Source organism: Trichoplusia ni, chromosome 12, assembly GCF_003590095.1.
Source record: "Trichoplusia ni isolate ovarian cell line Hi5 chromosome 12, tn1, whole genome shotgun sequence".
NCBI lineage: Eukaryota > Metazoa > Arthropoda > Insecta > Lepidoptera > Noctuidae > Trichoplusia > Trichoplusia ni.
Window position 1 is genome coordinate 10,244,910 of NC_039489.1, and position 13,269 is coordinate 10,258,178.

Sequence of the window (13,269 nt, forward strand, 5' to 3'; positions counted from 1 at the left end):
ACACCAGATTTCTTCCAACTTCCTGCGTGTGCGACAGGGGTTAAATATCTACGTGGATCCGACCGCGCGAAACGATCCACCCTCTCTCTCTAACCACCAACAAGGAAGGAGGATGCAAAGCCCTCACTTCACACATCCACGTGGTTGTCAGGTAGGAGCGGAACCAAAAAAATGCACTAAAAAAGATATGCACCACTCTAAACATCCCCTTTTTTGTTGATCTATTGTTTATAAAACGAGTTATAGTAGCGGAGTTTGATGAATTGTGGCTTACCGTTTAAACGTACCTTATGGCAACTATAAAAAAATATACAATATAAATTATGGATTGGCTCTAAATGCTCTGATCATAATGTTACGGTAAATAAAAAAAGTTAGTTCGGAAACGGGCGGGAAGCGAGCGGTCAGCTTGAGCGCTAGCCCGGGGCTGCCAACATACCAACAATTAAATAATACTTACCGGACTACCGAATAAGTTATGTTTTATTATGTCTTCAGGCGGATTTGACGCGATGACTGTCTGATTGATGTTGTTTAGAGAACATTTTAAAAGGCGCTAAGCTTTATGGGTGTTTTGATGCTACTTGTATTTATCTAGTTGAGTTTTTCAAGTCCAAATGTAACGTTAAACTAAAGCACAATTTTACATGTACACATGGTAACAGCGGTACCAACTTGTAAAAGTTGCATCAGTTATTGTACGAACTCGCCATATTGGATGTGTGTCAGTAATCAATTACACGAGTGCCTAATTTATTTAACCATTACAAGTTAATGCATTCGATAGCAGTCGTGAAGACGTGAACATCAAATATTTTTTCTTTATTGAAAGGAAAGTACGGGCACGTAACATTAATTGCGGCGAGCGAAGCATCAACCAAACCATACAAATTGATTTGAATACCTAATCGTTGATCTCGTAATAACATTTCAGTTAATATATCGAGTTACATTAATTCTTTTTTATTTTAATTGCGGCGGAATCACGATCCAGACATATTTTCAAACAAAATTACTCTGGCATAATGATATATCGAACACTTACTAAGCGGATGCGAGCAGCCTACCTTTTAGTTTCGAATCAAGTGTCTTATAAAGTAACTTATTTTGAGAGATAATAAGAAGTTATAATGTGAACGCTCTTGTGTGTAAGTAAGGCAACAGAGTAAACACTCGTTCAGGCAGGTTGAACGTAGTCTAAAAATAACACAAATAATGAAACACAGGGGAATGTTTTTCATCTCTCCCGTTATACACACGCGAAATGTGTTAAAATAAACACCAAAACAGAGTCTTTTAATAGAGCGACGATGTGGCCAGTGCATCAATTCGCAATGTCCAATTTAATTTTGGAATCATCGAGTATGATTTATTTTTTCATTAAGTTTTTTTAGCGTACGTTTTCTACACATGTTATAAAGATGTTTCGTATAAAAATAGAACGTCTGTCGCGAGATCGAATTAATTACACTTGGAAAAAACTATAATATTTGTCCTCCAGCAGCTGATGAATGAACGATGTAACTAATTGGTTTTCTGACCTGACTTTTCACAGAAGTTACTTGAATGTTGGTATTGTGTTGAGGGGGACGCGACGGCCTCGTTCACAAAGGGCGTTCCGTTTCATGGAACGTCTTTAGAAGAAAATAAACGGCGTCTTTTATAAAACGTACCGATATTTAGTCGCGCGACAAATGTTGCGATCTCCTTTGTGTTGATTTGCTGGCAGCTGTACCGGCACAAAAGAAACATACGATCTAAGTCTGGAATTTGAAATTAACGGAGAATCATGAGCGTGGAACGTAATAGGCCCCGTAGATTGCCTGGAACGTATATGGAAAGCGCATAATAAGGTATTTTGCGGTTATTTAAGCGTGTTGCACAAGCGAATTGAGATTTCGTGCGTTGGTGTACTGAGCGCTATGATCGGAGTCGTGTACTTTCTTATATCGTAAACCAGATCTTCTTGCTTGAATTGTTATTGGGATTATACGTGTGAACCTCTCACTGTGAACATTGAACACGGAACTTATTTAAATTCTTTTAAGTATAACCTTTTTGTTCAATCGCCGAAAAAGTTATTTAATATCGCCTTTGTACGTGTAACACGGTTTAAAGATATAATTATGATTGTTTGAAATTACGTAGTTTATCGGCGTTAGAGACCTACTTATGGTGTGTTGGTGCGAGTGTGTTGCGCAGAGGACGGCATGAGATTATTTTCAATGTAACTGCGATCATCCATTGCACATCGTAATTCGTTGCAACGTTATGAAACGGTATTATACAGCCAACCACAGTTCCGCTTGCTTACCATTTAAGTACATATGAAGATTTAGAAGCAGTTACGAAATAACGAACAGGTAATCTTATTCTCATTACGCGTTAACTTAATTATTTCTTAATTGACGCCCACAAGATGTAATAACTTATTTAATACATCAAAATAAAGTGAGTATTCATAACTGTCAACTTATAACCTTAACTTTCAACCCACGTTGAATAGAATCCCTCGACTCATCACTTAGCTATGCCTGAAGCATTGTGCAACCTACACTGTGTTGCCAGCACCGCTGACACATTTACCTAATTCGGTATTTAATAATTTGCACTGACAACACTAAACAATAGAACCTTAAATTAGAAGGTTACTGGCTGAAATACGCGGCATCCGATAAATTACGAAATTTGAAAACGAGTGCCCGAGTGTACTCGCATTGCACACTCGTTCCGAAATAGGGTTGAATTATTAACAAATGCATTTATGGTAATGGTTTATCGCAAAGCACATCATTTAGTATCGTTTGATAATTTCGCACAAGAAAGCTAAGCAATGCGTCTGTTTATAAATAAAACATAATATTGACTTCCCCCAGGATCCTGTTTGGTTACATTGCGTAATCTGATCAATGGTCCTGGCGGCCATGCTGGTTTTTTTTACGAATATCACTGGGAATCAATTAAACGTCCAGCCAGGATTGAAACACAAAAAGTTATAAATTTTAATGGCGGTACATATCGGTAATGAGCGGCTGTTTGACAGCGTCCAACTATGTTATGGCATAATTAATTCGATTTTTTGACAAACGTGTATATAGCAGCAGAGAGATAAAGTTGCAACTTGTCTTCTAGAATTTAGATATCGAATGACGCACGCGCCATACAATCGGTCATTACACACTCATCACAATGAGACGAAAACTTAAAATTTCACATAGTTAAGCTGTTAAAAACCGACGATTATAGGTAGGTATTTCGTATAAAGTCTCTTATAATTGAGTCGGTTCTCATAGAACAAAAACCATTTTTGGACAATGGACGAAATTATAACAGGGTTAGAAACCTACCGTTAAAGAATTTCACATACTTAAAGTTATTGCTACTAACATGACATATGACGATTAATTATTATTGTGCTTTTGTTAAAACGCTGTGTGAATTGTAAATGGGAGTCTGACGCAGCAGGTGGACGTATCAAAAGCCGTTTACAAAATTGTTGGGAAATCGCATGGAAACTGTTGTTGGCCTACCTATCAGTTTTTCTGCACATAAATGAAAACTGGTTACACATTTAACGAAGTAAACTTGCCGTTACTAGAATATAGCTAGTATTGAAATTACGACCTAACTATTTTTATTAGAAATAGTTCAACTAACTCGCTGTTCGTTTTTTCTCGGCTGGCATTTAATATCTAATGGAATTAAATTCTACATTTCCTTCTTACGCACGTAATTAAAATTTATTTTACAAGCTACGTTATATCTAGTTAATTACATACATTACGAATTGTGTGGCCCGTTTAGTATGATAACAAACTCAAAAGTTTGAATTGAACTTTAAATCAACATGTCAGGATGGCAATTAGAATTCGTGTGCCGAGCGGATTAAAAAAAAACAGATGTCAGTATTTAAGAGTTGCCATTAAAAAGTGCACCTGCTCTTGTAATTTAGCTGGGGTTATCACTTCAAAAATTTTACTTCCTTTTACGTCTTTTATACCAAATTGATTTAATTATGCATTTATATTCGAAATAATGTGTGTGTCAAAAACTTGTAATTACTAAAAGTAGACAAATGGAACTGAGTCTACACACAGATAGACACACCTAAATTGAAATATATATCGATTATATCACAAATCGTAACGCAATCAATACATGCACAAGTAACGTTCCATGCGAGCTATGACATGCTATGTCCTAGATTTGCGACAGGTAGACACCGAGCGTAATCAAGAATACGTTATAGAATGTAACCAGCAACAATATCCAACATATTGCAATAAAAATATAAACCCGATTTATGTCTATAATTGGAAGTAAATTAGACCTACTTTAAAGTTTATAACCAGCCTATCCTCTGAATTATTTCTCGGGGATAAACACGATCACGAATCGAACAAAACAACCTTCAGTGAATTATTTACTTATTTGAAATTGGAAATTATTACGTTGCGGTTTTCGGGCAGACGTGTTTCCGACGCCGCTTCCGATCAAAAAGGCATTGGAACGATCACGCGATTCGTTTGAACCCGATCAAAGAAAGAATAATGCAGCTGAATTAGCTACTGTCTTGCACGTGGGGCAAAAAAAGAAAAAATCCGGACATCGATTCCTACGGATGTATCGAGTATAAAGAATCGAGTTGACTGATCGGTGGGACAATTACATCAATGCACGATCGTCGTCACGTAGACGGGACCAGGGGCAAGACAAACCAGTCCGGAGCGGTGGTGCGCAAAATACCGTTTTTTTATGAAACAACGCGACTTCATTCATAATGTATTATAGCGCCTTGAAAACTCACTCATACGCACACACACGCACAGGACTATAAATAAATAGATACCTACACTCGTATAGTGTATATTGGTGTGAAACGGACCCACACTATTTAATTAAACCTGATAGGCACCGTACAAAAAATAATTAAAACAGCAATTGATGATAAAAAGTGCACGAAAATCACACGGATCAGCCGGAGAGCTTGGGGTTCAGTTCCAGACACACCGGTTGGTCGCGGACGAGTTTTATTAATATTCGCATGTAACAAAGTGCATGTGTTTGTGATATTAACGGTACATTTCGCGAACACATTAATAACTATTCGTTCACAGTGCGCACACGCACGCATTGGGGAATAGTTCCCTCGTTGTAAATTGCCCTCGGAGACCGGTAAACGATGCGGGAGAACAAAAAGTCACCCGAGCCAAGTATCGATTTTTTTATGATATCGAGGTCTTGTTGACATTTCGGTGGCGCTTGTAAATAGGCTGTTACGTTAACCAGGACTGCGACCAACTATGATAAGTTACAGCTTCGAGTAAACCCACATTATCGATTAAGAAAAGTATAGACTTTAAAAATCGGATATGTACTGATGTTAGGGTGAATCATGCGAAGCTTTTCTTGAGCATGTTTAAGATATACTCGAAGATGTTCTCCGTACATAAATAAACATCGAGTATCTCCGCCCATTGGACTGAAAGGCTACACTCGATTGATTGATACGTTTCCTTTAGACGTTAATGAGGCAAATAAAGAAGTTAATTAATTCTACGTTTATCGATAAGCTAGTCTACTTAATATCGAGTATAAAACTGATGTGATAAAAAACACGAAACTTGTGTAAAGTTCACACGTCAGCGTCTTGGCCAGTCCACGGCCGCAACCCTTGCTGTAGGGACAAGTAACCTTGACCGGTTCATAGGGCGATGACCTCATATTACTCTATATTTACAGTCTACCACCTTTTGTCAATTTTCTTAGAAGTTACGTCTAAGACCTATTGTATATTTATGCCTTGTTTTACATCTTTCGGCGCCTATTTTCCGTCGATTAGCGACGGTCAATAAACAAGCAAAGGGTTCCGTCGTGTAAACTAGACCGAACTACTAACCCTGCCCGAAATATCACGCGCCTTGAGAGTCGTCTGGAGGAGTTATTCTTGTCGTGGGTGCATGCAGATCGTCGCGAATACGTCTCGTCCGGACTCGAATCCACCGCAAAGCCTCGGAATGCATCTAATTTTAAAACGAAGAGGCTCGCGACCTAGCTGACCCCGCGCGCCGGTCGTATTAAAACCTGAACTTTCTTTATAACTACGTACCTATGTTTGCTCGGTAAACGTATCGGACACACACAGGCGCGTGTTCGAGTCGGTCCGGCGACTCGGGCCGGTCACGACTGCGGCTCGCCTAACCTACACCCTCACTCCCGAGCCGACTATCCAGGACGATCTGCTAGACCGACCGCCTCGCCACGCTCGTGGGAACCTATCGCCGAGTGCAAGCGCCCAGCGGCTCGCACTTCACTCGCCGGTTTGCATCGTTACCTTGTTTATGGGAATCGATGCGAACCACGAGTTTTCGATTGGATTACGTCGATGCGAAACGTAAACAAATGGGGATTCGCGGTTTTCGGTGTCAATATCAGTACCTGGGGCAGAAACCCTAGCAGGGCGATCAGCACCGCGGGGGCGCGCATGCTGGCGCGTCCGGGCTAGCGGCGCCGGGGCATACGTCGGGACCGAGGCCCGGTCGTCAGCACTCGAAGTTAGATCCGCAGTAATCCATCACTTGCACATGTATGCACTGAGCGTTTCACTGCAAGTCACACAGCACAAGTATCGAGATGTCACTGGTCGCTCATGGGCTACGGCGAACCGGTCGCGAGATCGTTCACTACGTTCGAAACGCGCGCGTCGCGTGTAGTGGCGTTTAAGAGCCCTAATAACGTGTAGTCGCGGCGGCGCGTGACGGCGGACTGAGGGCGGGCGGCGGCCGCGGTGCGGGCAGCGCGCACCTGGCGCGTGGCGCGGCGAGCCCCGAGAGATGGCGCTGCGCGGCGCATCTGCCGGCGGCCTGCCCCGCGCGCCCCGTGCATTCCCCGCGCCCGCCAGCCGCGCCACCCGACCAGAAAATACACGGAAAACAGCCCATGTACTATGCGAACACGTGCCCTGTGTAAAAACTTCACGAGATGAATAGACTATGCACTTTCTTATTTTTAATGTTTTAAGTTACGTGCACGCAGTCAAAACAAATATTTTATAAACTTTCCTGTCAGCTCTGTTGGCATAAAAAGTTAAGAATGATATCGCAGTCTATTGTATAAACTTGCTAGAGCTATTAATAACAAAATAAATTGTAAGTAGGTATTTGTTGTAGTACACAAATAAATAAGTAAATGATTATTTTTACATTTATGAGAAACTTCTAAACTTCTTTATTAATTTAGTTAGTCTTTTAAGGAATAAGGTCATTTTTTTGTAACTTGGAGAATCGCCTTCGAATTCGGCGGGAACACGAAGTTGATGCTTGAACAATTTGTGTTGTGTTGTGTTGGCATATCATAAATAGTTCATTCATTTATCGAATTCAGTATAATTATTATGCGTAAGTATCACCATTCCGCGGATGTAGGAACTGGTTCCACATTCGATAATAAATGGATATCCACTAAATATAATTCAAGATTCAAAGTATCTAAGTGTTAAACTACATTATTTTTTATGAATACTGTTATACCGTATTTGCACAGCGTTATTAAATAAAACGGAAAGCAGGTTTGTGGCGGATGGCGTGGCGTGATAATGTTTCATTTTACAGATGCAAATTTTTGTAAATCTCCACAATTATTGGCAGCTGCTTCAGCCGATAAGCGAATGATAAACATATTCATGGAGAAAAAAGGCCGAAGGGCCGGCCGAAAGAATGATTTTATTTATTCTTATTTTAAAACATTCGTTCGTAGTGATAAACGCCGGTAGCAATGAACCAGTGAAGCAATTACGTTAATTTGTCTCGTTAACTTTTTTAGTTTTTTTTCTTTATTAAATTGAGGCTAGGGTGTTTTATATAAATTTTGGTCTATTGTTGTCTTGGTTGTTCATCGTTGGCTGACAAAGTACATATTTTGAGTGGCAATATTGCCTTTAATTTTAATTAGTATTTAATTTGTAAACACCATAAAAATGTTATATAGCCTAGGATGACAGATCTTGGTCCATTAAAAAAAAATCCTTAGCTATGGTTGAATATTAAATGCTAATATTGTTAGATGTTTGAATCCCTTTTTTTTAAGTAAAATACAGATTGACAGATATTATTAACTAGTCAAATGATATCAACTATTAGAAAATTGCAATGTAAACAAACGTATTAAAAAATCTGCGTCGATTAGTGCAGAAATACCTAATGTGAATAACCTAGTTCTATTGGCTGTTGAGGCCACGCCTTTGCCTATGTGGCCGTGTTTTATTTAGTTCACACCGTGCCGACTATTGTAGTCAATTAATCTAATTATAATTTGTTATTTTACGTGATCGTTTATGAGACGGCCTTAAATTAAGTATGACGTAGGTATTCAAAATTAAATACAAACATAGATGTTCAAATTAAATATACTTTAGAATTACTTACAAAAGTTATTGCTTTTCCAAACAATTAGTGACCCACTGTTTTAAAAAAGAAATCTCATACTTGAACTACGTGCGAGATTATTTTTCTGACAATTTCTGACGTTTTGAAAATAGATTTTACGATATACCAAATATAATAAATTAATACATTGTATCCCAGTTGGATAGACCTGTTACAAATTATAAAAATAGATATTTTTACTGAGCAAAAAAATTACATCCCACCTGTCACTTTAAACCTAGTATGTAGGTATCAACTTAAAAAAAAATGCACCTATTACAAGACTCAACCAATCTACATCCCGGACCACAAAGCTTATAAACAAGATTAAATCTAACAATTAGTGCGTTTTACAGTACTCATCGTCTGCATTAGTCAATTATATTAATTAGAAGCCTTAATAGACCTGAGAAAGGAATAATTACTGTCTTATCTTGTGCACGTGTTGTAAAAATGTCTGCGTTAGATTGTTCCTTGAGTTTTAGTGTACTATTGTCTATTGCTACTTTGTTTGTGTTTCCAGATTAGCGAAGGAAAGTTAGGCTTGTTTTTAGGATGAGAAGAAAAAATATGCGGCTTGTCAAAGCAGTCGCTTCTAAGTCGAGATAGTTTGTATCTGGTTTCAAGAAGCACAGCTGTTTATTTTGTGCATCGGAAATACCGTTCTGTTTCTTTGTTTATAATTTAAAAGCGCCAATACCTAACACAAAGGTTAATTTTTTTAGCTAGACCCCTGTGTCCCACTTCTGGGCAAAGGCTTCCCCCAAATCCTTCCACGACTCTCTGTGCCGGGCCACTTGGAACCCACGCGTCAGTCTAAAAGTCTAGTATCTAAGTTTAAAATTTTAAGTCGAAAAATATGGAAAATTTCGCGCAAAGTCCATATGGCATCCCTAGAGTAATGTCAGCGGCTGAATTCGGACTATAAGCCTAATTAATGTGCTCACTACCCCATCCATTACCTAGCCAAAGTGTTATACCTAAATAGTAAAATATGGTAATTTAATGTCCCATAATATTATGAAGGGTATTCTAGAAATTACAGAGGTCAAACGCCTCTTAATTCTATGTAGGTATGCGTGAAAGTTACTGAAAGATTCGTGTTTATAATAAAGTTGCTTTATAGAAAATGAGTGGTAATATTTCTTGTGTGTTTCTTGGGTTAATGGTAAGTTGATCTCATGGTTTTGATACGATATGACGTCATGTAAGAGGTAAGGATCATTATGAGTATATTTATTGAGTCCTGATGAAGCACACATACAGAAATGGTTTAAATAAGGGACGTCAATCTATTCCCGTTAATAAGTGATTCCGATTTTCGGTTGATTTGTCGTCGTTAGTGTTTAAGGTTTATGTGGCAAAGGGGTCAGTAGTTCGGCACCTAGAACATTGCCCTGAAGTAGCCCATACCTCACAGGTAGTCACCGATGCTTGTAGTAAGGATATTGCTCCTAGGTATTAAAGTATTTCTAAATAATTTAATGACATCAAAAATTAAATGGATTTACATTTTATACTCGCATTTATATCTTTTACTATCTAAAAAGGAAGTGTCAAAGGCTTCTGCTACTTCAAATAGTACTCTTAATGTAACCAATCACTAGAATAGTAACTGTACTTATGCTGTTAAAGATAATAAGTTTTATTTGTACGCAATTAACTTTTTAATTCAATCGGAAATACAGATCTTAACAGTTATCTGCACCGCGATCGTAGAAATAAAATTAACGATACTAATCCCCCGGCTATCATCCGTTTCCTTCACAGAAAAATCTAATAAAATTTGCATGAATAGATTATAAATCCATTTCTGTTTCTAATACAAATTACATTCCAAAGTCCATAATCAATCTTAATTATGGCTATTGATTTATCACCTATAGTTAAACTATTGTCAATAAATATGGCGTGTGCTAGTACAATTACATTAGTGGTGCTTAAACAAAGAATCACCGACGCACCACACCTACGATTGCCACGCCCTACACGCTCGTCTAAGACCCTGACATAGAAAAGAGTTTTGAATTAATCAGGATTGTTAACAAACTTTTTTAAGGTTGGCTGACCTATATATTGCCGTTGCCGCATTAAGTTGTCTGTGGTTAATTAACTGACATCAAAATTTGAAGGATTTTATGGGATAGATGACAGTTTTGCGTGCTTTACGCGCCATTGCGGGTTTTATGGTGCATTTTTATGAGTTATATTAAAAGTTTATTGAAACTTGCGAGGATCGTTTGGAGGATGTGTAGTGGGAGTATATTATTATTCACTGCTTTCTATATTTGCAAAATTTGAATCAGATTATAATTATAATCATTCTTTTACTTAGTCATAATTACGTTTTATACTTTCACAATTATATATATAAGTATAAAAGTTACAAATTTATCAAAATTAAGATGTTTTCATTGTTTCTTGATCAGTGTTTTAAGTTTAAGCATTGGAAGATTTCTAAAAAATAATACAACCTAAATTCGTTATCAGTTCCTTTGTACTATAAGTTTTTTTTTATTCTGTACTTAAAAATACAACAAAGATTTTTATTATTTGCATGTTAAATTAAAATCATTGTTCTTATAATTGATAACGGATTGGGTTTTCGACAACTGTAGGTCAAGGCGTTTGTTTGTCTGATAACAATGCAAAGCAGGTGCACACATACATAACTACATTATATATACACACAATAATTCGTGAGTAAACGTGTGTTTTGTTAATAGTTTGAAGGATTTTCGATCTCTGTGTATAATATGATTTTATCTGATAATAAGGATTTGATTTGATGGATGCTGTCTACGCACGATTACCTTTAATGGATTATGAACATTTATTGGTAATTGTTTATCAAGTAGATTAGTTATTTAGCGTTGTCAAGGCCTTTATCTGTATTTTTATTGCGCAATAAGGGTAATTTAGTAATATGTCACCGTTATAATTGTTTTTGCAAATATAAAGAAGTGACAAAATTAGTGATCTTTATTTGTTTTTCAAACGAATCCATGAGGAGTTTTTTTTCGGCTTTTTACCTTAGAAATTCTGACTGGAAGAATATTGTTGATTCTTTTTTCATTTAACGTGAAATAACTGTGATTTGGTCCCATACTTCACCAAGTTTGTCTCAGTAGTTTATATTTGAACCATTTATTACGTTTTGGTTTAAAAAAAATGTTTTTCTGTTTGTTTTTAATTAATTAGTGGTAAAGATCTTATGGCATCGTGAGAACCTTTTCGTTTTCTATCTCAGGGACAGGTCTCGACGGGCAAACGGAAGTGACGAGACAGCACGTTTGCAGTATCAACAACATTAATGGTACGACCAGTTTGTACCGCGTATGTATCACAAGACCTCTGTGGAAAAAAGAGGTAATGATTCGATTACTCAGCCTTTAAATAGAGAGGAAAATTCTACGACAAATTTATCTATAGTGAAGCTTTTGCTAAAATTTGTACTTATGTTGTAGAGAGTATGTCGGTATGTAGGTGGTAATCTCATTAAATACTGAATCGATTTTGAAAATTAAGTCTGCCTTATGTACCGCAATTAGAAGTGTTTGTTCAAATAAATGAATTTCTACATTATTTGTAGTATAGTTTAAATTTGAATTAGTAAAACCAACCTAAACTTAGTTTTCAATATTTGACCTAATTTTCTTTGTTCTAATTAATTCTAGCCTATCAGCCTTACATTACAAATGTAATACTATCAGAATTAAATTACCTAATTGATTCGAACAATAGACAACAATATTGTCGGTACGAGAAGAATGTCTGTGCGTAGACAATTTCATTGCTTCATTGTGTCTTTGACACTTCAATACGTCACAACACTATAGCATTCTTACAAACTTACACAGCCAGTTTCTATAAACCTTTTGCTCATACAAATAAGGGTGATATTACAATGATTTAAGGAAAAATATGTTTGTTTTAATTGACGCAGGAATTGATTCGTCGAAGTTGATGAGTGAATTTTTAATACATTTTATAACTTTGAAGTGAAAACAGTGATTTTAAAGTATCGATATTAGTTGTAGCTTATAGGCGTGGTAATGTTACTTGAAAGTGTTCCCATGACAACCGATTTGCCGCCTTTTTCGCGAATATCGTGCTTTTTATTTGCAGATAAGAATTATTTTGATCAATACTCGAATTATCCGTGTATGGGAAGAGCCTTGTAGAAGTAGGGCAGTTACAGGCAGATATTTATTTTGTGTTTTTTTAGAGTGAGGATCTGTGTTTTTTTTATACATATTTTAAAGTATATTAATTAGATTTCTTTAGGTTGGTAAGTTTTCTTTGGAAACCTTTTAAGAACCGATCTTTTCTTCTTTATTATTTGCGTATTTACACAAAACCTTTCACTTGAAAACAATGACCTACTTTAGTGATGAGACTAACAATAAAAAAAAACTACTTAAAACACTCAAAAAACCATAAAAACAATGCAATACGCTACAAATATCGTTCAAATCGATTCAAAATTACATTTCGACGCGAAAGTACGCGATTACCTCGGTTTCAGCGCTTACGCATAGTTCGGCCAAGAATGCGGGATTACACAACAAGCATTCACTTGCATAAACATCGGTACTATTTATGTTAATAAACTCATTTGATTATCGCATAAAATATCATTACGGACTCATCATCGAGTGAGTTAGTCTGATGTTTTCCCGCCATATTTACAAATTCATCATGGAAGACCTCTGCCTCAACCAATAAACTCTCGTAGATTTTTTTGTCCTAGTGCAAGCAGGACGCTGCTCTACACTGTGTTATACGCCATCTCACTTTTACAATGACACCAACCCTGTTATAAAAGCTCGTGGTACAGGGAGAG

General features: G+C 37.0%; 1 protein-coding gene across 1 annotated transcript in view; it reads right to left on the minus strand.

Moving 5' to 3' along the window:
- Positions 1-6,765, minus strand: part of LOC113499279 (neurogenic locus protein delta) — a 33,986-nt gene extending 27,221 nt beyond the window's left edge. The window contains exon 1 of the mRNA XM_026879696.1: positions 6,439-6,765. Coding sequence (XP_026735497.1) covers positions 6,439-6,486 — 48 coding nt within the window. The 5' untranslated portion in view covers positions 6,487-6,765. The remainder of the gene's footprint in view (positions 1-6,438) is intronic.
- Positions 6,766-13,269: the final 6,504 nt, after the last annotated feature.